The sequence below is a fragment of the Etheostoma cragini genome, chromosome 5, assembly GCF_013103735.1.
Source record: "Etheostoma cragini isolate CJK2018 chromosome 5, CSU_Ecrag_1.0, whole genome shotgun sequence".
Lineage (NCBI taxonomy): Eukaryota > Metazoa > Chordata > Actinopteri > Perciformes > Percidae > Etheostoma > Etheostoma cragini.
The window spans coordinates 3,949,675-3,974,094 of NC_048411.1; the positions used below are offsets into that span (position 1 = coordinate 3,949,675).

The 24,420-nt window shown below is 41.5% G+C and overlaps 3 protein-coding genes across 3 annotated transcripts; all 3 read right to left on the bottom strand.

Moving 5' to 3' along the window:
* Positions 1–341: 341 nt before the first annotated feature.
* gadd45ga (growth arrest and DNA-damage-inducible, gamma a) lies at positions 342–2,124 on the bottom strand. Its single transcript, XM_034872400.1, has 4 exons — positions 1,843–2,124; positions 1,628–1,729; positions 1,310–1,520; positions 342–1,142 (listed from the first exon to the last, which is right to left on the bottom strand). Exons 1-4 carry the CDS (start codon positions 1,893–1,895, stop codon positions 1,029–1,031), a joined length of 480 nt encoding a protein of 159 aa, XP_034728291.1. The 5' UTR covers positions 1,896–2,124; the 3' UTR covers positions 342–1,028.
* Positions 2,125–5,295: 3,171 nt separating this feature from the next.
* Positions 5,296–13,284, bottom strand: creb3l3l (cAMP responsive element binding protein 3-like 3 like). The gene is made up of 10 exons (XM_034872392.1): positions 13,132–13,284; positions 10,895–11,035; positions 10,338–10,731; positions 9,983–10,101; positions 9,703–9,795; positions 8,943–9,049; positions 7,489–7,557; positions 7,291–7,375; positions 7,081–7,174; positions 5,296–6,914 (listed from the first exon to the last, which is right to left on the bottom strand). The coding sequence occupies exons 2-10, from the start codon at positions 11,033–11,035 to the stop codon at positions 6,511–6,513; spliced, it is 1,506 nt and encodes a 501-aa protein (XP_034728283.1). The 5' UTR covers positions 13,132–13,284; the 3' UTR covers positions 5,296–6,510.
* A 594-nt stretch (positions 13,285–13,878) lies between these two features.
* On the bottom strand, positions 13,879–18,514 carry nim1k (NIM1 serine/threonine protein kinase). Its single transcript, XM_034872393.1, has 5 exons — positions 18,146–18,514; positions 17,875–17,987; positions 16,296–16,417; positions 16,033–16,179; positions 13,879–15,288 (listed from the first exon to the last, which is right to left on the bottom strand). Exons 1-5 carry the CDS (start codon positions 18,454–18,456, stop codon positions 14,530–14,532), a joined length of 1,452 nt encoding a protein of 483 aa, XP_034728284.1. The 5' UTR covers positions 18,457–18,514; the 3' UTR covers positions 13,879–14,529.
* Positions 18,515–24,420: the final 5,906 nt, after the last annotated feature.

Below are 24,420 nucleotides of genomic sequence, written 5' to 3' on the forward strand. Positions count from 1 at the left end.
AGGCAGCTGGTGTACGAGCAGTACAAGGTCAGTGCCTGGAAATTGCACGTCACAAATATCACTATGTTGAAATGTCTCTACTCTATCTCTCCATGTCATCTCTCTCACACAACCACCTGACTTTCTGTCAGCCACCCCCATTTTACTTGTTTCTCATTTACTGGGTAATTGATGTTATGCAACACGTCCTGATATTTCGATATCAGGACTATATGTGCAAGCATGCTCTAACTTCCCACACCCTGTTGCATCTTTCGCTAACCTAAGGTTTGGTGAGCGCCAATGGTCCGCTAGAGCTTAATGCAAAGGATAAATAACATTACTCACAAGAGACCATGCCGTTGATTTCAAATGTTTATTCACAAATCATTAAATAAATGAGTACAGTTCAAACAATATTGCATATTTGTCTGCATATTTCAAAGTAATAACAATAGTCCGTGAGAAAGTGTCACAGGTTCAGACACAGCTCAATTCAGGGTTTGCAAGGAAAGTCTCAGCTTATTCCAAGAACTTCCCGGTAGCTGCACAGTAACAAGAAAAGTAAAGTCCAATAGACATTTTCAGACACCCTCTTCTGAACCAGCATCTTCCTTGTTTTCCCTCTGGGATTCAGTCCAGCCTCGGCACTTTCACAAGTCCATTTCTCGCAAAGGTCTCTGTGACCTGCTCCGCTCAGTTCCCCATTGCCATTTTAACTAGGCCAGCAACATCTATTTCATGCACTTTGCAGTACATTCCAAATCCTTCTGTGTCCAATGGGGCTTTCTGTCCATTCCACATTCACCTGACCCAGTCTGCACTTGACCTCTGAACTTGAACCCTCCCTCGGGGTAATCCAGAACCAATGTGCCGACCCAGAATGCACTGGTAGGTTGTGCTCTTGCAAGGGGGCTTGCAGCCACAGCCTCTTAATCCAAAGAGTGAGGCAGAAAGGCATTCACAACCCCAACTGAGGCTCAGCTCCTTGACTTTCTTTTCATCATCTTCATCATCAGCATGTGAAGCATCGTGAGTGGGATGTCACTTCAGCGCTCTGGGAGCGTGATGGTGGGCACCCAGTCGTACACGCTGCGGCTCTCCTCGCAGAACAGGCTCAGCTTGTCCAGAGCGGGGTCTTTCCATGGGTTTGCACTGGGGCTCTGAAATAAAAAGAATAAGAAATTTAGAATCAGAACACCTGAAATGGACACATAGGCTGTGTAGACATGCAGTAACTTGTGCAGAGCATTCACATGTAGGAGTGATGCGTGCATGATTCACTAGATACCAGCTCCAGACTGATGAGTAAGTGCTCTCGGGAACGTACCGTGACAAGAATGCAGTGCGCGTCCTTGGGCTCGCCGGTCTCGTCTGCGCTCACGAGGTCGGCCAGGCGCTCGATGTCATTGACGCGCACCACGTTGATGTCGTTGTCGAAGCAGAACGCCTGGATGAGGGTGAAGTGGATCTGGAGAGCGATGTCACACTCGTACTCCTCGTCGGTGGCGAGGACGCAGAACGCCACGCTGTCCGGGTCACTGTGGAAAGGACAAGAGTCGACGTCACAAACCATTCTTTCACGCGTAACCTACGCTCAAAAACCAAGACAACTGTGGGTAAACGTTTCACGGATTGCAATACTCACACATTCATGACTTTAGCAGATTCGTAAACTCCAACTGTCAGGTAGTCCTGCTTCTTAGCAGCGACCAGCAGCTCTTCCAGGGCTGCGCCTGCACTTTGCACCCTTGACAGAAAAAACAACAGCGCATCATCAGAACACTGCGTACATCTTCGTAAACAGGTATTAAAGCATTAAACATAATGGAATAATGATCTATCCATGGGTTAAATATTTACCTATCTGCGTTTTCCATTGTGTTCTCTTGTCCTCGGATCTCTTCCAGAGTCATAGTTATAATCCAAGCGCGATCGGGGTTTTGCAGTGAACAGTAAAGGCTGTGTACTTCTCTATGTAGTCTCTTGCGTTATTCTGAGCTCGGAACGGGCTGTGGGTGGATTTAAAGGAGATCAGCGTAGTTTCTCGGCAAGGGGCGGTCTCTTCCGTTCATGCCTCCTGCCATTGGCTCAGGGCAGCCGGGGTGAGGAAAGCAAAAGTCCCCGGGGCAGTTGCGCTGAGCATGTTGACAACCCCACGTGGGGGGCAAGATTACAACCTTTTTAGAAATCCCCCCTCCCCACCACAGATTCCCTCTTGCCTTGTCAACATCCAACATCACCACAATAACTCAAATTTAAAGTAAAGTCCTGTTAATCTCTGCAGACTGTTGGCTACTAACAATACAACCCACTGTGGTTGATTATGAGCTGCATTTATAATGCATGCAAAAAAAATCATGTGGTAATTATTATTATTGTTATTATTATTTGTGGAAGGACACCTGCCTTGTGTTTGGTGTTGGTTATATGACTGGCCCCATGTGATGTTCTCCCGTAACAGTTACCAAACCATGACAGACCATCGTCCTACAGGTGATTATGAAATTGAATACCAGATTAGATCAGAGGAAAGTTGTAGGGGGAAAAACAGCAGTGGAATCGGTGGTGAAATGAATCTATCCCATGATAAACTCTGGAACAATCTTTTAAGGACTGGACTTCCCCAGCGTGGGGAATCACTGCAGGGTTAAATAAATATAACAGGCTGTGTGTGTGTGTGTGTGTGTGTGTGTGTGTGTGTGTGTGTGTGTACACATATATACACACAAATATATATATATATAGCCTATCCAAACTTTCCATCTCTAGTCTTGACTTGCCCTCAATGAACCGCTTGTTAAGCGTGGACGTGCATGCGCGTGCATCCTCATCAACCGGTTACTCAACGTTGCGTTTACTGTCTGCCCGGGAGTTACAGAACTATCGAGACCGGTCAAACCTGTCCTGACCCAGATAGGGAGAGCGACGTCTTGATGTGGACATGTGTTAAGAGGGGTGACCAAAATAGCTCGAGACAGCACGCGCCACTTTTTGTTCCCCCATTTGAAAATGAAGCTTTAATTGTCAGTCGGACTCGGCGCGTGTCGTATCTCGGAGAGAAAAGGCAACTTTGTGTCACAAAACAATACTCTCGTCCTCCACCTGCTCCCGGCGCTTTTGTCTCTGTGTAGCTTATTACCCCCCCCCCCCGCTCCATTCAGTGCCTCGCGGCAGATGCCCGACAGATGCGCGTGGTCCTCTCCCGAAAAAGCGCCACGTGCCGCGGCCAGTCGTCTTTTCAGACCAGTTTATCTTATCAGCGCCAGCCTGCATGTGTTTACATTCAACATCATATCCTTTGAGACAGATGCCGGAGGCCGAGCATGATAACACCGGTTGGCAGGTCTTGTATTAACTTGAATACGTATAGCTAGATTTAGCACTAATGGCTAGCTTAATTCATAGACATTAATACTACAAAAAAAGGTTATAAGTAGGCCTACTATAGGGTGACCAAACGTCCTCTTTTGACCGAAAATGTCCACTTTTTACTTACTGTAAACCTTTTACGTATAAATGAATTAAAAGTCCAGTTTTCACTGTTTTTAATGGGACAATTAGCATTAACGTGTAGTCAAATTGACTGGCGCTTTGCACACAATACTACGGTACTTTGTTGCGTGACGTAATTCCCGAGAGTCTGTCTTATGCATCTGATATTTTATTATATATTTTTCAAGAACCTTTTTAATTTTAATTTTTTTTTTAACGTTACAAACATGTTATATATTTATTGAACAATTTGGCATCCAAAAAAAAGAAGAAAAAAAATAATTTATCATATATTATGCTAGCACATACATGTTTCAGTGTCTAATAAAGGTGATGGAGATCTCAAAGCTCACATGGACACTGAAAAACGTTGACTTAGTACATATAAAAAGTTTTAAGAGATATTTAGTTAAAGCTGGATTGTGAAGCTGACACAGAATAGGTCATATAAATTATTTCATTTTTACTTATTTATTTGAAAAGAGAGCTATTATTTTGTTTCAGGTTGTTACATATATATATATATATATATATATATATATATATATATATATATATTTTTTTTTTTTTATTACATAAGTTACTTATTACATAAGTTATTTGGTAACAAGTGTCTTGTTAAATGAAAAGTCAAATAATGAGCCCCTCTGACATGTCTTTGAGTCATAGATGAAGATACCCTTCACCAAGGCGCCTAATCGACACCATGGATGGGGGTGCTGAACAACTCGCCCCTGCGTGGCAGACATGTGGACCGACACCCCCCCCTGCTGGTCGGTCAGACCCAGACAGTGACCTTTGCCCTCACTACACCAGTCTCAACACAGGTCTCGCCATGTTGAATAAGCTCACGGTGACTCATGATTCCAACCTCCCACTAGTGAGTCACAGACCAGTCCCTATGTGCTGTTATTCCCCGACAGCTGAGGTCACTTCTAAAGTCAGACAAATATTGTTTGCCAGCCATGGAGCATGCCAACAGGAGTATGTACAAAAATAGAAAGAAGTATGAGTGGAAAAAAAAATCTTTGAAAGAACAGTTTGAATTTACAGTTCATTTAAAATGCCTGTCTTCAAAATAAATGCCCATTTGTTATCCATACAGGTACATTTACATGTTATGTGCATTTAAAATAAATAAATAATAATGTATACTTTATTAATCCCACAAAGGGAAATTAGAATTTACACTCTGTAATTACACACAGGTCTAAATTACACACACATGCTCAGTATATACAAATATACACCTATACATGCACTAAGCGAAGATGTCCGAGTGAGGAGAGATGTCACCATGCTTTAGTCTTTATGTGGATTTGAACCAGCAACCCTCCAGTTTCCAACCCAACACCCTACAGACTGAGCTAATGCCATCAATAGTGTAGATGAGTTGTCATAAGTCCTGTTAATGGAATTTTGTGGCTTTTACAGTTTTGAATGCAGGAAGCAGTCTGGCTAAGAGCATGGGGGGAGAACGACCAGGCTGGCTGTTGAAATCCAAATTTTGGATACATTAAAACAGTCTCCCCACATGACCTTGAGCAAGGCAACTCACTCCCAAAAACTACAATTGTCAAAACGAAATAATAAATATTAATAAATAGAAGAAAAAAAACTGTTCCAAATTGTAGTTGCACTGGTTGCACCGGAGAGAGAACTTTTTAAGTAAATCTTAAAAAACAGTTCAAATGTTAATATTTCCTTTCATGTAGGTCTTGTATGGTTGACGGCCTTGAACAAGTTGTACAATTCGTCGTAGACAGATATTCTTCTATGTTTTTGTCAATAACACTGATCAAGAAAGATTCAGTCATTTTGATGTATAAAAAAAGTTTATTATCATAGATGACATGTTTTACATAGAGTTGAAAATGTACAGAAGAGCTACAATCATTTGTATGTATTTACATTTAATTCTTGGACTATGTCAAATGTCAGTGCATTTGTTCAACACGATCAACATTTAAAATCTCTTTGACTGTCGATTATAACAAAAAGTAGTTCCAATACCATTTACTTCGTTTAACATAAAAATGCCTCACTGACAAAACAGGTCATTACATTTCTGAGTATATATATACTGCACCGTTTTACTGAGCAAAAACATTTTAAATCCCTTATTCCTTGCACACAGGTGCTAAGGTATTTCAGACATGTTTAGAAAGATAATAAAAGTCCCATGAAGCTGAAAAACAGGAGATTGGAGGGGTGGACTGGGGTTGGCCAACAATGACAACTTCAAGGGTTCAGGGTCCTATATTTTGAAGACATTATTTCTTGCTTTAACATAAAAACAAAGCATTCCAAAATTAAAAAAGGAGCATGGATACCCTTGTTACAAGGGAAATTCTAACAAACTTTACAAGTCTCCTAAATGGCCAAATGTCCTGCAATGGCTTAAGCGTTACGGTGGTCCAACAACCACTTTGATCAAGCTTTATGATAATCAAGCATCCTATATTCTAATACGCAATGGGTGATTCCGGCTAGTTTGCAGCTTATTTTCACAATCATTTACTATGGGAGAGGCATTCATGAGCACCCTAGGTTACCATTTAGATCCTGCTAGAGGTGATCAGACGGACTAGCGTCAAGCAAAGCTCCCCCTGGATTTGGTGATAAATAATGATAACGGTACTTAATACTACTTTTCTTAAAGTAATATTCTGCCAGTTCTTATATATAAAGATTCCTGTAGTGGTGCCAACATGTTTTGGTCATCGGCACCGCTTTGTGTAATACAATTAGAGCCCTCAGTGCTGCTACTGCATGTAGTTTATCACTGCAGCGTTCTGTTCTTCAGGTCGTTAAAATATGGAAATCTATCTACAATTCTTTTTGCCCACTGGAACAAGGAAATCAAAACAAAGTGCAAATTAAGTAACAGTAGTACATCAGCTGTTGGAGGGGAACATTTCTTGATCATATCTGGCATGTCCCCTTCATCCTTTTGTAAGTTGAAGCTTCCCTCTGGTACCTACTACATTAGGAGTATGGCGCCCTCTGCTGGTTATATTGATCAACATCTCCCTACTACATCTCATCTGAGCGGTGTTGCTGCAGTATGACAGACGGGGGGTTCCGGTCTATCCAGTTATCGTTGGACCCTTTGACCTCGTACGCCACAGCAGCCGCCACTGCGACATCAATGGATCCTTCCTGTAAGGCCCCTACCCCCCCAGCGGGCCCGGCCTTCATCTCTGCAGCCTGAGCGGGGCTGGGGAAGTCTGCTGAGGAGTTGCTAGTGACGCCTGTTTCAGAGTCAGGCTGCTCCACCCTCTGGTAGTAGGGGGTATGATTCTTCAGACCGCCTGCAAAGATGGCTTTAACGTTTTCTACATCGGCTTGGGGCACTAAGAGGAGCTCCTCATCTTCAGGCTCAGGGTAGGATATGGCATCTGTGCTTTCTGGCAGTGAGCGCAGGGTCCGGGAGATGACTGCAATAACAATAATAGATGGATGGATAGATCCATGAATAAAAAAACAATATACAGTCTGCACACTGAATATACATTCTATCTTGACGAGGAATCCAACAAATTATGAGTACCAAAAAAACATGGCAATAAAGGTTGGAAAATGACTAACTGTGAGGTAACTCACTGGAGGAGGGTGTGTACAGTTCCTTCTGTTCTCTGTTTCCGCCAAATGGATTGACTGACGGGAAGATGATGAGACAGAAAGAGAGTAGGAAGACCTGGAGGACAAAGCCAAGGAGAGAGTGAAAAAAGATATACTGCTGCATGACAAAAGAACTTGACACTTCATACGGGAACAATAATCAGGAGGGGAAAAACAAGTCAACCAATTTACCATTACACAAGTGCTGGTTGCGCTGGCCTTCATGGGAGACATCTTCACCATAGCCTGTAGCTTCCTCAGTTGCTCTATCAAGGAGCTGTTAGAACCAAGACAACACATTTACTTTAACAGCCAGCAACAGATTCTAAAACACTTTCTAGATACGTGGTATTACATGTTCATACAAAATCAATATCTCAGAGCTCTTACATGTTCTGTTTCTGAAGCATTTGGACTTTCTTCTGTAGTTCCAGGTTGTGTGCTGTACAGATGGCAACCCTGTGGTAGACACCGGGTAATTAGTACATTTATCCCAACGTACATAGTATGGGCCAACCATAAAAATAAAGACGTATAATAAATCACTGCTGGGATAGCTAGCCACGGGGAAACTAGGCAGACAGAAGCGTGATAGAATACCTACAACTCCACATATATTAATATCTGCGTTTTAAGACAAAAATCTCACCTGTACTCATCAATTTGCTGATCGACAAAGAGTTGACAACTATTTTGATCATCGATTTATCATTTAAGTCATCTTTTAAGACAGAAATGCAGAACATGAACAAGTTCCAAGTTCTTATCCTAAGAACAGATGTAAAAATGACTGTATCTATAGCTAGGTTTCCATCCACACGTTTTTATCCAAATTAAGTGATATTGAATGAAAAATTCCAAATAAATGATGCATTGCGATTGAGATTTAGTTCATTTCTGCCCAGTATTTCCACTCTGAAGGCACACATGGTGGGTGTAAACAAAGACAGATGTTTAGTGGACAAACAAGGAGACGAGAGACTTTCTGAATTTAATTTATATGAAACTCTCCAAAGAAATGTCCGACAAAGGTTAGGACAAGCCGTGGGACATCCTCCAGAGTAAATGGAAGGCGCTTAAACAGTGAGACATGACTCAAAAAAAAAAAAAAAAAAAAAAGAGTTAAAGGCAATAAAAATAAAAGGCAAGTTGCATCTGCATTTTCATAGCGATGTGATGATAGCATTGCTGTTTTCTTATTATAGCCCGATATGTTGCTATCAGCTGGCACATAAGCACTATTACAACTTGTGCAATATTGATCATGTGTTGGTAGACGGCGCAATCCATTTAGTCTAGAAAAACTTTGTTTGCAAATGTTTGTTTGAATGTTCAGTGCAAAAATGAATGGAAACACCTAAAATGTCTAAAATCAAGTCGATGTACCAATTTGATTGAAAACAGTATGTGACGTCATTACCACAGGTTTTTATTTGCTTGAAAGCCGTTGGATGAAAATACACTTTCACCAGCTTTGTTCGCATGATTTCTATTACTGAACTTCAGATAATTTGATTGACAAGTGGATGGAAACTTAGCTTATGTCTAATAATTGAATAGAGAAAATGTATTTATTAAATTTTTCTCTCTTTTAAAGGGGATTTTTCAACATTTTCGGCCTTTATTTTTTGACAGCAATATGGAGATAAAAAATAATAGAGATAGGGAGAGAGAGAGGGGGGAATGACATGCAGCAAAGGGTTGCAGGTCGGAGTCGAACCCGTGCCCGCTGTGTCTATGAGAAAACCTCTATGCGCAAGGCCGCCCACTTTACCAACTGAGCTATCTGGGCGCCTGAGAGAATTCCTTTCTCACTTGTAGTCATTTTAACCTCTTCGTCTCACCTGTTTTCCAGTCCATCAACATAGACCTTCTTCTTCTTGCGACTCTCCTGAGCAGACTGCTTGTTGCGGATCTTCCTCCGGACCCTCTTCAAGGTCCTCTCCTCTGCCTGATACACAGAGAGCACGGTTTTACCACAGTGTTGAAACACATACACACACATTATGGGCTCTATTTTAATCACTCTGAAACGCAAGTAGCTTTCTGGGCGAACCTCAGGCGCTGCTGCTATCATACCGGCGGGGAAAATGACTCTTGCGTCCGACGCAAATCTAAAATGGGTTGGTCTTAAGTAGATACATTACTCATAGGTGTGGTTTGGGCGTAACTTGCAATAAACCAATCAGAGCGTTATTTCACATTCCCTTTAAAAGGAGGTGCGCTTGTTCCAGGGTGGATTGCTGTTATAATGGTGTTTGCTGGGCACACGCTCTTAATACATCCATGGGCGCACGCCAGGAGCGGTTCACCGCCAAGGAGACTGGAGTTTGCTAGTGATTTTTCTCCCGTAAATTAGCATCTGAATAACACACTGACTGTAGATTAGGTTTTTCCTGGTCTGTAGCGGAATCGTTTTCTGAAACTGCAAAAGTACACGCCTCCTCTTTTTGAAGCTCCTCCCACTTCCTGTTTGCTTGTCTAGCGAGGTCATGTTATTGGCTGATCTCCCTGTTTATCAGCATTTGGTGGATTTTCTTATTCAGGGAAGTTAATAAGGCTGCCAATTAACTCAAGAAAATGAAAAAAGTCAGCATTTATTACCTTTGTAAGAGGCATGTGTGTGGGAATCGATGCTCCCTCTTTCCCCAAAAGTCGCTTCTCCTCCTCAGTGAGCACAATCTCTTTAAACTGGAACTAAATAGAGAAAAAAAAAAAAATTTTTATCAGCTATACAGGATGGTACCACAGTTGCAACATGCAAAGAATCAGCTTGCCGATCATGTCACAAATAAATGAGACATAACAAACTGAAAATTTCAGTCTTCTTTCACAAACTCTTCGGTTTGACGAAAACAAATTAGGAAAAGTGGGTAAAACTAACCTGGTCTGTACTGGTGGCTTGGGTTGAATCTTGTGTCGAGTCCTCTATGGCCAAAGTGCAGGGCAGCTCGTCTGTGATGTCCTCCTCTATGTCCTCTATGTCCTCACTCACCAAGTCGTCTGACACAAAAGAAGCTTTATTTAAATAAACATAATCTACCATACTGATCTCCCAGGCAAGTTAAGTGCCCTCATGTGCTGATTATGTATGCAGCATCCCTCAGAATGTGCACTAAACCCGCGTGTTTTGTAGGTATTTTTCAAGGGGTTAAGTGGATAACTTACAGCATAATATATGTGAGCCTGTAGAACTTATAAATGACGTCAGAATCAGATGGTTCTTGGACTCCACTTACCCAAATCGATGAAGACGTCTGTATCTGGCTTCTCTGCCCTCACACTCTGCAGGGCATCCATGTTCCTGCCTCCGCTCTGCAGCAGAGAGTAGCTGTGATCCGCCTGGACCGTTAGGATCTCCAGGCTCTCTGTCTGCGGCTCTCCAGGGGCCAGGGCAGGGTCGCAGTGCATCGGGCTGGGCTGGGTGGAGCTGGGACTAGGAACAACATCGCTATCGCTGCCACGAGGACTTGGGCACCCCAGAAGGTTGTTGCTTCCAGCCCCAGTGCTGCTGTCGTCGGAAATGCCGCTGTCACTGCCCATGGGAGAATGAGAGGGACAGACGGGCCCCATGTTGTACTCTCCCTCTAACAAGCTGGACAGAAAGTCTTCGGTGTCCATTCCTGTCAGCATCTGGGAGAAGAACAACTGTGTTGGCTTTCACACCAAGACTACTGCACATAGAAATACAAGTAGTAGCATTTTTGAGTCGTCCAAAATGAAAGAGAAACAGTATAGGTAAATACGATAAACTTCTTCCTAAGTTTATATTTCTTTTCTGTGATTGAAGTCTTACATCTTGCTCAGACAGCCAGGATTCAATGAGCTCATTCCCATCAGGAAAGAGTGGCTCAGTAGATCCATCCTCTCCATTTTGGAACAGCAGCCCTAGCAGGTCTGTCCCATCCATGTCTGGAAGGTCCTCAGTGGCTGACATCTGCAGCAACACAGCAGCATACAGACCACAGCATTTGAATTAAATGTATTATTTGTAAACGACATCTCTATTACTATGACAATACAAGTATAATGTATGACAAGACATTTTCTGGGATGTAGGGTTTCGCAAATGTGTGAGTTAGGCCTAGCTTAAAAGTCATTTATTATAATAATCAGTTGCATAACATTAAGTAGTCCTGAAACTGTCGATTTGTCAATTTTAAAAATCTGTTTTTCCTTTGAAGACATTTATCTAGCACAAATACCTGTCAGAAGATGCTTATATTTTTGGATTTTTTTCACTTTTGATCAGACTAAACAAGCAATTTAAAGATGCCCTTTTAGGCTCTGGGAAGTTGTGATGAAATGAGAAAATATGATGGTTGATAATGAATATAATTAAATAAGTGATGCATTTTTTCTAAACTAATTCATTTGACAGTTCTAGCTGCCTGAAATGAACCTTGACTGCCTCTAAATCAGTACCATGATTGTTTATCAGAGAACCTTCCACACACCTCAGCTCACCTTAAGCTCATAGGTCACTTCATTTAACCCTTCATAGTCACAAACCAAGTCGGCAGCAGTCTAATTTTGATGGTCAAATTAATGATTAACAAAACAATATTACAACGGATGACTTTTAGAATATTATTTTTTTAGAATATCTTACAGTTCCCAACTGATAAAAAGTCATGCCCCAAAAAATATAGAGCTTATTGAATTGTTGATAGTATAACTAGAGATGGTCTGATACCGATTCTGATACCTGAACTAGAGTATTGGCCGATAGTACTGATCCGATACCAGTGTGTCATATATTTTATTATGTTTTAACAGCTGTATACTACTATCCCTGTATGGATGTGATGTGATTTCTATCTTTGTTGTCGGTTTGGCTCAGGTTAAACTCTTTGTGATACATGAACAAATCCAAACAATGAATGCCACAGGACTTCCTTTTATTATCCAAATTGACACTCAGTTATAACCAAAAAAAGAACAGAAATAAACTAGCTTAACATATATTTCCATTCTTTTTCTTTAGTTTGTGGTATCGGATCAGTGCATGAACTCCAGTACTTCCCGATACATCTCTAAGTATAACAGTGATGTGTCACAGGACAAAAGAAAGCTATGGTAAATGGAGTGACGGTCCACTAAGCTTCCACCCTAATTTAAGTGTCAGATTGCTTGGGTTGTGTTTGGTAGCTTGCCCCACACTGTAATCTACATGCAGAGGCTGTAACTTCAAGTGCACGTGGATACGGGTTTGATTGGGAGGAGTTTAAATGAACTCAGCAGCCACAATAATTAAGGTGACATCTAAAGTGGGATCATGATTTTCTTCCAGACTGTGGAACCATTGGCCAACATGTCTGTATGTTAGACACTGAACATGGTAGAAGGTTTTGTATTTTATTTTTATTTCTCTTTATATTTTACTCTTTGTGTTTCTTATTGTGATATGAATCCTCCCGGGTCTGAAATAAAGATTAAGTATGCTAGATTATGCTTCCACGTCAATGAGTCAATAACACGTATACCAAAGCGCCATATTGACAGCTTCATATTGCGTCATTGCCACGCTCCGATCATGACCTCATCTTATAATGAGCCACACCCCCACATGCCTTTGTCATGAGATACAATATCAAGTGTCAAAACAAATAGGATGTTTAGCCTTTATTTCCTACCAGGAAATGACTATGCTTTATTGCCTGCCGAGGTAAACAAAAAAGAAAAGAAAAAGGAAACAAGAATGTAGTCTGGATGCAGGCGGTCTTTGTCTTGCAAAATAGAAGCATTGTATAGCAGTATAGCCATTAGTCACAAAATGTCTCATTTTACGTACGGTAGCAGTGGACATACAATAGCGATGTGATTCATGAGCTTTTGTTTTTAAGGAGCAAAAGAAAATAACAACTGCATTGCAAGGAAATGTCTGCTAACACCGAAGAGCTAGCTAGCTAAGCTAGTGTTAGCTTAGCTAAAAATCCTTTAATAATTTTTACCGAGAAGGCATTGTACCTCGTTACATTAAACAAGCTGAAAAACATTAAATAAGGTTAATGTCGCCTTTTAATATCTTACCGTTTGATATCAGGAGACAAAATACCATTTGAGTGAGTGCTTCCAAATGTCTTTCGGTTTCTTCAGCGTTTCTTCGCTAGTCTACAGTCACAGCGATATCTTCTGAAACTACCTTCCAACAAGGCAAAAATTGCGTCATCACGTAAAAGCGGATATGAGTACGTGGGCTTCTTGGTTGATTCTGGGAGGTGTAGTACTCAAACTGTCTATGGCAGCACTTACCATGTACTGTACTCATGAATGAGAGCCCTGCTTTCTGTATACGTTATCTTTAATATGTGATTCATGTCTGATGTGAAACAGCAAAAAATTGATTGACAATGCTTTGCTTGGGAAGCCAGTGAACCTTTAAAGTATTTTAAATGAAACCTACAAAATAAAATATATGAATATATATTTAATTTAAAAAAAACAATACCCCACTAATGTGTCATGGGTGCTGTTATGTAGCTTGCCTCCCACTCTCATACAAGAGTCAGTTGTACTGATAAACATACACAAAAGCATAATAAGCTTTAAAAAATATTTAATTAAAAAAGGAACGCCTTTAAAATGAAAATGTATTTTCATCAACAAATAAGCATGAATATGGAAACAGATTAGTAAAAAACAAATAGCTGAAACTCATACCAAAAGTGTCTCAGCTAAATCAAAACCAAAAAATCTATTTTGCCACATAAACAACGAATAACTTTTATGGTTGTTGTGTTGGTATTTGTACTTTAATGATAAGTATTGCCTTTTTCAGGATTAAGGAAATTCAGGTAAATCCGTCTAACAGCAGAAACATCTCATAGAGATATATGTCATGTCATCATAAACATTAAGGATTACAAACCAGTCTGGCTGATTTCATAACATGATAGAAAACTAAGGCAATGAAGAAAAGTCTAATTCAGCATTAGAGACACCATGTTTCACCAATTTATCACCTCCGCTTAACGATTGGGTTTCTAACTCTTTTATTTAAGATTTATGCTACATTGATTTCTCACAGGGTTTATTGGTGTTCCAGCACAACTGAGCATAAAATAGGCTATAAATATCTTGCGTACGTGACCAAAATAAAAAGTTGTCTATGCCATCTAATCATCATTATGTTTACTTAAATAAATTGTATTTCATGATATTTTCATTAGATTACACGTCCCTGGCCGTGTCAAAAAAGGGAGAAAACAATGATTTGCAGCCATCAATCTTCTCACAGAGACTAATATTAGTAACTACAAGAAAGAGATTAAAGTAAGAAATCCCAGATTTCAAGAGCTGAGTAGGATAATATACCATGATTTCAATTTAAACTGCTGGCCTGAAAAGCATATAGTTGTAAGGAAATCCATGCAATCTCATCCCGGACTATAAAGTCAATGGTTTTCTAGAGCATAGCAGAGCGTTATGTCACAGAATCACACAGAGTTTAGATGTGTGCCTTAAACTACGGTACACTTTTAGCCGTTCCTTTTTACTCTTTGTAGTTGGTCTGACCACCTTTTTGACCGCCGGCATGCTCTCAACAGCCCGTTTCTTGTGTGCCCGATGTAGCAGGATTCTGTAGACCCCTGTGATGGAGCTCCTGCAGTCTTTCCCTTGGTTGTTGAGGATGTGTTCTGAGGTGATACCTAGTGTCTCCAGTGCCGCGTTTACCTCCATCTCTTCCTCCCCAAGGTCAGATGGATCGGTCTCGGCTAGGTAGGATGGGTCTAGTTTAAAGGGCTCCATGGCGTGCGGGAAGTCCACAGGGAGCAACCACTCACAGCCCATCATCTGCTCCACTGTACAACGCTCAGATGGTATGGGTTGCAGGATTCCCCTGATCAGCCTCTGGCACGCCTCCGGCACCCACGAGGGCAGGACGTAGGCCCCCTCTAGGATGCATCGCTTTAATTTGGCCACAGTGTCGGCCCTGAACGGCATGGTGCATGTCACCATGAAAAACAGCATCACCCCCAAGGCCCAGATGTCTACAAAGACGCCAACGTAGTGCTCATCACGAAAGAGCTCAGGCGCTGCGTAAGGCGGAGAGCCACAGAACGTGTTGAGTGTCTCGCTGCGGCGGCTTAGGGTGCTGAAGCCAAAGTCCCCCACTTTGACACAAGAGCTGCTGGTGTAGAAGACGTTTTCTGCCTTCAGGTCACGGTGGATGATGTTGTTTTCATGCTGTGGCAGAACAAGAAGAAACTGCATTATTTAATCGACTTTCACGTCAAGTGTGATGTGGAAATCGGAACCCTCCAATGCACATTCACTGGGAATTGACTTTTCAGTGAGGAAGCAGATATGTTGTGTCCAGCAGTTCAACTTCTGAAAGGAACAATATTTGCATTTTCATAGATTTTGGATTTTTCCATAAGGGAAGAGAAAGAGCATTCTTAAACCTGAAATCTTTTACGCTGTAGTGGAAAAACATATTAATCATAGCCTAATTTTTATTTCACATTACATTACATTACACATCATATTTTACATTATACAAAACCAATTTCTCGTTTTTTTTTCAGCGCTTTTTGTCTCTTTTTGTCATTTCCTCCGAGGTTCTGGCCCCTTTTTTTAAAATACCATAAAATTCAATAAAACAAACAAAATTCAGTCAAAGTAATCATTAATTTTACCTGAAGAACATTGTATGGCCTCTGTGTTATTTTTAGGCAATTTGATCAAAAGAAAGCCAAGTCCCTGATATTAAAAATGTAAAAGCTGAAAGCAGTCATCATTCACTTAGACACAGAGACATGGGAAAAACAGGTTGAAAGAAATGGTAATTACCCTTTAATGGTCAATTTTGTCGTTATTTGTCAGTTAACAGTGTAATAAAATCTTAAATAGGTTACATTCAGAATAAGATTTGGTTTTCTATTATTTTACTTGAACGTACCACTTTAATATAAACTTATATGTACTAACCATGTGTTTAACAGCAGAGAGGATCTGAGCAAAGACGATCTTGCTATCGAGGTCAGAAAGTTTCCCCTCTGTAGTAATTTTTGTGTAGAGTTCCCCTCCCCCTGCGTACTCCATCACCAGGTGTAATCGGGACAACGTCTCCACCACCTAAAGGAGAAAAAGAATGTCAGAGTGCATTTAGAAGATAAAGAAAATACGTCGGGGTGGATGCAGGGATAAAGTTCATTCATTCATAAATCCATGTATGAGCGTATGAGTCAAACCTCATAGAGGCGTATAATGTTGGGATGGTGGAGCTTCTCCATGCTAGAGATCTCTCTGGACAGCAGCCTCTGGGTCTTCTGATCCAGCTTGGTTTTGTCTAGGATCTTTATAGCCACTTTGTCTGGTGAGTCCGAGGGAGAACATTAAGGTCAATGACCAGTGGAAAAACAACTCATTTTCACACAAGAGTCAGCTGTACAGATTATTTAAAAGCACCCCCGAAAAATAGCACTTAAGGTGATACTTATATAGGGAAAATAATTTTCAAAAATTCAACGTCAACTTTAGAAATACGAAAGAAATCAGGATCCAAGTGGTCCCATTGTGTCTATTATTGTTAATATTTCACTTTTCTGAGAAAGTATGCATTAAATGTTACATAAATCTTATACAGGATAGACAATGTGCACCTGGTTCCCCCCAGCTGTCACACAATTGCCCCTGAAGTGACCAAACCTGATGCTCTCCTCTAGATAACGTGATGGAGAATTAGCTGCCCTCAAAAACAAATGTCCTTGATTATGTTCTCCCAGGAGGTCAATTCTCACTTTAAGCCTTGAGAGTAAAATTTGCTTTCATAAAAAAACGGAATGTAGCTCTTTTTCTGTCAAGCTGCAGTGACTCCAGGTCAGGAAGAAACCTTCAAGACGTACACAATTTAAGAGCCAATAAAGATCAAAAATACTTACAGTATATCAAATTCAAAACAACTGGTATCTTTACAGTATTCTGTTAAATGATTCATAAAGAGAAGTTAAATAGACCAGGTAACTGAATACAGAAAAGATCTTAAGAGACAAAATGGTGTTGAGATATCTAATTGTGCATCCATATGCATTATTCAGGCAGGTATTAGGCTCCCTTTCAGCTGTGACATAGCTTTCAATAGGAGCATTCAAAATGCATCACAGCTCACATTGTTTTTAGCGGACTAAATGATACCACACACACACGCACACGCACGTGCACACACGCACACACACACACACACACACACACACACACACACACACTAGAGATAAAATCCTAAAAACACAGACACATAGAGAGTGCTATACACATATTCTCCTCCCTCTCTTCAGCCTTTGATGAGGCATGCAGCAATTTTAGCCGTCGCTAAGGAAACTGGAGATCTCTAATCAATCCATCTGTTCAAGGGCAGCAGACAGTCTGTCTCTTCGTGGCTGAATCAGCCCCTTGGCAAGGCACACATCGCTGTGTTAGTGGATTGCTACACAAAGACACACTTGTTGCAGCCCATTGAGAGAAACAGCTCATCCGCCAAATTATCACTTAAATCTAATTAAAAGCCAGAGCGAATGTGAAGACGTCTATCTTTAAAGATGGATATGCACTTTGGAACTGTGCAAGAAATTTACTACAAGTACAAATAAAGTAATGTAAACCGGATCTTTAAAGATGGATGTGTTATGACCTTCAGCAATGGCTATTTAGTCAAAATCTACCTTCAACCACTGTATAATATCTTTGTAGTTTGTATAATTGCCACTCTCCTGTAGCTACTTGAGTGCAGGTATTTTAACAGTTGCGTTTCACTGATGTCTCATCATTTCTTACCTTTGGTGAGGGCGTGGATTCCTAGCTTGACATGGGAGAAATTTCCGCAGCCAATCTCTCCTCGAATTTTGTAGAAGCCGATTCTTCTGCCCAAAGTCAGCTCGCGGACCACCCTGCGACCAGATTACATAACACAAGATGTAACTCTAAATATTCTCTATGATATACTACAGTGTAGCAAACAGAAGTACAACACAGAGTGATTCTAAAATAACTTACAGCCATAAAGGGCATAAAAAAGGGCGTTAACACTTCATCTCTTGTCCCCTACCTTTCATCCTGGCACATATCCAGGTTCAGCCTTTCCAGGGGAGTGAGGCGGCGGATGGTGGCTCCCTCATCGTCTGTGTTGATGTCTGAGCTGTCCTGGCGGCTCCAGCGGGTGTACCTTTGGCCACCAGGAACCACAGCTGTTCCTCTAACGGAACCTCCGACGGAGTCTCCATTTGACGCCCCGGTCTCTGCCCCAGAAACTGAGATGCTCCCACCAGGGCCTGCTACCCCCGGCACCCTAGAGCCTGCTGTCCCAGCCCCAGCTTCAGCCCCCTCTGGGCTGCTCTCAAAGGGGCAGACGGCAGTCATCCTGCAAGGGACGCCCAGGGTTGTGTGGGCTTAGCTCATGGCTAGGGGTGGTGGTGGACTAGGTGCCCAAATAGAAATAATTGTATATTCTTTTTGTGGCTCATTGCACAATGATTGATGCTCCTACATTATGAAAGTGCCTTTTAAAATCTACCCCTTTAAACTAAAATTAAAAGGCAAGAAATAAAACTGCTTTAGTAACACATTTGGTGCTGCTTCTATTTATCTGCAATGCAAAATATAGTACATTTATTTTAAGATTACTGGATTTGCAAAAGTTACATAGCTAGCAGCAATACAAAAATAATAATTGTTATGCTATCATAGATACAATATCACGGATCCGATGTAAAAGTTGATTTAGAGCAAATTCAACTGGGACAAATACCTAGACTTACCTTCAGACGTGTGAGGCATTTAGAAGGTAAATCCTTTCAGTGTCCATAATTATTTCTACTGTACAGAACCTCCAGTCGCTGGACCCAAGCACATGCTGCATCCCAAATCTGCAGAAGCTGCAAGCAATGGACTATATGTTTATCATCTGAAGCTTGGTGAAGTTGTAGTCGTGTTGCATTTCAAGAATGCCGGTAGTTGAAACCTTAGATTTCCTTATGTGAAGCGGTCAAAGAAAAAGTGAAGAGGCTGGAGATCATGTGTTAGTACATTCCCTCTCACTGCTGTCCATTGCTGAAGAGGTCTGCGGAGCTTTAATGGGCTCTTTTGAGTCTCCAGGGTATAAATAGGCCACAGGTTGAGGAGGAGGGAAGAGGAGATGGATAGGGGGGGTTAGAGGAAAGAGGTTGAACAGATGATAGTGTCAGGGAAGCAGCCATGGGGCGTTTAGTGAGACAACCTGGAATGAAGCACAAGAGAGATGCAAAAAATTATTTATTTAACTTTGGTAACCCTCCATTTCCTTTTTAATGTCTAGTTATTGTGTTTTAATCTGTTTTCTTTTTTATGGGTTATTACCTACTGGTACCTTTGTCACAATATTTATCATTTGGCAATTGTGCAGATTTTTTCTTTATGGGTCAAGAATCTGTGCAAAACCATGGAATACATATTGTTTAACCGTACATATGCAAGAGTTTGTGTGCCCATGTCAGCTCATGTCAAGCGTGCCTGTGCAGTATCTGCTTGAGTGTGTGTTAATGTGTATTGTAATTAAGCCTTAAGTAATTAAATCACAAATAAATGTCCAATACCAATACCGTATATTTAATACTGGTTCCTGAACGACCATTTTCGATACCAATTTTACATTAAAATCAATTTTAACAAAATAAAATTACAACATGACGGTACAAATCTCCTTTTATCAGCTGCTTCTCACTTACGTGACGCACGCTGTAGTCAAGGCTCTCAAAATACAACAACACACACGGGAGCCCTGTCTTTGGGCAAAATCAATTTGCATAACGTATTGTGTGTCTCCTGCATGCATCTACGACCTATAACGTTATACAGCCAATCGCAAGCCTTATTAGATCTTGGTAAATGCATGCTGCGTGCTTATTAGCTCACCGACGCTAATGAGATTTACTACCTAAGTATTAAAATTGGGTGTTGAATGACAAGGTATTTTTCTATCCTCGATACTATGGAAGTAATTCGGTTGCTTGAGCCCTGCTCCCAGGGCGATGCAGGCTGAGGTTGTCATGAGAGTCACAATAAACAAATCTGAGATCCTCATTGCTTTCTACCACCAAGACGATACTTACAACCTGGATAACCTTATCCATTTATAATGGAGAGTAGGCGTAGTGACTGTCACTTCCTCGTGTGTGTGTGGTAAAGTACGCAGCCTATGTGTATTTTGATAGGTGATGATTGCATGCTGCTCACAAAAAAAAAACCTAACAATGTCCTATGAGAGGAAAATGTTAAGATGAACCCTGATTTTGCAGACATACAGTGTACTGTACGTACCGTACTGACGGTGTACTTTCAACCAGCCAAACAAGTCAATTGTTCAACCTGACACCTGAATAAAAAAATACCACAGGGAATGGCATGTATACAAACAGTATACGTCATCTGTACTACGATCTACAGCCTTCCTAGTATTTAATCTGTGTTGCCACAGTAACAGTTTGAACTTATGTGGCAATTGAGCTGTTTCATATTGCATTAAAAGGGAAATAATGGCAATCTACAATATTTTTTTTAAAGCCGTAGCACTGGCTGTAAATATTTTCAATTATGATGAACATTCAATTTGATTTTGGTTATAGTATCAATTCATAACAAGAGTTATCTCGAGACACTTTACAGGTAGACTAGGTCTAGACCACACACTATAATTAACATGGACCCAACAGTTCTAGTAGTTCCCTCCAGAGCAAGCAACAGTGCGACAGTGGTGAGGAAAAACGTCCTTTTAGGAAGAAACCTGGGACAGACCCAGGCTCTTGGTAGGCGGTGTCTGACGGAAGGTGAGTTTGAAATGAAGAGTGGCAACAACAGTCACGGTAAAAGTGACTAGAAATAGTAGATACTTGTATTTTATGGCAGAGCAGAGCGTAGCATGGCACCCGCAGAGCATGGCAGGTCATAGCAGGGCATCGCAGGACGTGTAGCAGGACGTAGCAGGGCATCGCAGGACGTGTAGCAGGACGAGTAGCCGGACTTGCAGCAGGACGTTGCAGGGCATCACAAGACGTGTAGCAGGACGTGTAGCAGGACGGAGAAGGGCATAGCAGGACGTGTAGCAGGACGTGTAGCTGGACATATAGCAGGACGTAGCAGAGCATCACAGGACGTGTAGCAGGACGTGTAGCAGGACGTAGCAGGACGTGTATTAGGGCGTGGCAGGGCATCGCAGGACGTGTAGCAGGACGTGTAGCAGGACGTGTAGCAGGACGTGTATTAAGGCGTGGCAAGGCATTGCAGGACGTGTAGCAGGAGTATTAGCATGACGTGTAGCAGGACGTGTAGCAGGACGTGTAGCAGGACTTGTAGCAGGACGTGTAGCAGGACGTGTATTAGGGCGTGGCAAGGCATTGCAGGACGTGTAGCAGGACTATTAGCATGACGTGTAGCAGGACGTGTAGCAGGACTTGTAGCAGGACGTGTATTAGGGCGCGGCAGGGCAGCGCAGGACGTGTAGCAGGACGCGTAGAAGGACTGGCTGCTGTAGCTCATTTAGAGTCCGTCCCACATTAACACTCCTGGTGCCATATGCTCGCTAGCACACCAAATATGTTTTTAGTAACCCTGGCAGAAAAAAGTCTCCAAAAAATCCACTAATTACTCTCCTTTAATTTTTGAAAAAAACACACAGTGTCCCAGCTGTATTAATATCAAATTAAACTATATCTCAACTAGAAATGTATGGGCTTGGTGGTGAGTGTGACTGTCAGGATAGGGAAGTTAGAAAAGTCAGACACAGAATAATCCCATCATCACATTTCTTCATAAGGAAAATGTAGAATAACTCTAATAGGGCATCCAGTTTGAAATAAATTGAGTTGTTTTCAGAAGACGACATTGTCATGACATGACATAATGTATAAGTGTATAAGGCAGGAATAGAAATGGTTACTTAGTGTAACATGGTGCGTTGGAAGGTGTTCACTCATCCGTCTTCATGTTAAGATGAATGAATCTTTATTAAAGCCTCACTAGGAAATCAAAGCAATTCTCCTTTGTGAACAGCCTCCCAACCTTCAAACACCTTCCTGCCATCGCGCCATGAATATCTCAGCATTGATCTCCGGCAGCCTAAAAGGACTGAGGGCGAGGCCTTCACCTTACAGCACAAAGCAGCCATCCCTGAATACTAGCCTTTTATATATGTAAATAAAAAGACTAAAAGGACAACCATGCATGAAATAAACATCAATAATGAGGGCAGAGCAATAGGAGTGTTGGGACAAAATGAACATCAGGGAAATATATTTTTCATTTGTAGTTTCATATTAACTTATTAGTTTATTTACTGCAGAATTATTGATTAATAGGTCTTGGAATATAGCTAGTAAGTGTTACACATCCTTTTTTTCCCCATCCAAACTATCCACTAGTATCTTTTCATCTTAATATACACGGTATGTTCCTTAAATCTCTAAAAGAGAGTGAGACACACTCTGCCGCTAACTGGATCTACTGATAATTACTCTAAGTGGAGAATATCTAACCACAGAGGGTCTATAGACAACTAATAGTAACTCAGATTGCTTTGTGCTTTGTTTTCACTGGATAACAGAAGTACTTGGTTGCTTGGTGATGGACACTGACACTTTTTTCGTGCTGAGGATCAGGCGTTTTGCTGGCACTGGGCGTCAAGTTATACAGTGCTGCATTTAGCCTCAGGCCTAGTTCACAAGTCACTTTTTTTTTTTTTTTTAATAGATTTTTGCAGAAAAAATCCTGACCACACACTCCCTGTTTTACAAAAATCTCTGTCCACAAGAAAACGCGAAAAACACAATTGCAGCGCTGTCACAAGCCATGCCAACAAGACTGGTGGTGATAGAACCTGAGAAAGGAAGAAAAAGAAGATATTGGCTAATCAGAAGCCTGAAATAAAAAGGTGTTGTTCTGACGCTTCTGTTACACAACACAAAGGAAGAGTAACTGTACATTAAGGTGTATTGTCTGTAACATATGTAAAAAGTCCTGCTAGTCACCAGTACTATTATGGCCATGTCTGCCAATACAAGCCAACAACTGTTTTCCCTTTCTACACAACAGTTTCCAAAAGTCTTCTCCCTGGCCGGAGTTTTCCAAAAGGTCCATGCACAGTGACCTAAAACCCTGTTTGTGTGTGGACGAAAGGCCAAAAGCACAAGAAAACGATCAAAATGAAATACCCAAGTAGGTATAGACTAGGCCTCAGAGTGGACGAATCAAAAACAAGTCAACAAAAATGACCAACGATTAACTGGTTACAGCTTCATAAAATGGGAGACTGTGGGGTATACCCCAAAAACGCTGAACAGATTATACATCATGTGGCTCGGAAACTCATGCGATCCCCAAGGAGGAGCTGGAAAACATTGGTGGGGACAGGGATCTTGCTTATATTAGCCTGCTGCTGCCATGATGATGAAAATGGATGGATGTTTCTAGTCTTCACACCTTTGCTGTTTCAAGTTTGAACAACAGACAGATTCAAAAACTCACTCAATTTATGGTAAATTGAACAGGTGTATGAGTCTGCAGTGCCCTTCAAAAGCAAAAAACACAATCAGCTTTGCAAAGTACGGGTCCCTAACCACCAGACAGTCAATCATTCGTCTAAGGATCCCTAGAGATAAGAAGTAGGGTTTGCCTAACATCACTGTAGCATCAGCAGCCTCTTCCTACACTGACACTCCAACAACAGAAAACACAAGAGCCCATCCACAGCAGCTGTGCATCAAGAATTAGACATGTCTTTCATGCCTGTCTATGTCTATAGTGTGATGAGGTAAAAGAGCGGAGGAGCTTTTTCTCACATCACATGCTATGAAACATCCAGGATGTTGTCCTCTCTCATTGTCTCTAAAAAAAACCTCCCTCATTCCCCCATTCCCTCATTCCGCCTGTGCTTGTATCACATTCTCTCTTTTTTTTACTGCCGTTATGCATTCGGGCACAACACACACATTCAAACCCCGTTTGCACAAGCATGTAAATGCATACCTACAAGTGTGCTCGCTGCTCACACAGCCAGCGAGCCCTCTCCACACAAAGCTTCCCAGTGTGTTAATTGAGACGCACGGCTGAGAAGAATAAAGAGCTCACCAGTGAAAGAGCGGCGTCAATGAAGACCACAGGCCCTAGGAACAGAGAGGCAGGCCTCCCTGGAATCTATGGGCCAAATATTTCCACAATTCCCCCCCCAAAAAACAGATTGACTTCTAAATTCCTTCCCCCTGTCACACACACACACACACACACACACACACCTTTTCAAAGTGAAGTCCAAACCAAAGTGCCACAGGCTTCGATGGATGCAAGAAAACTCCAACA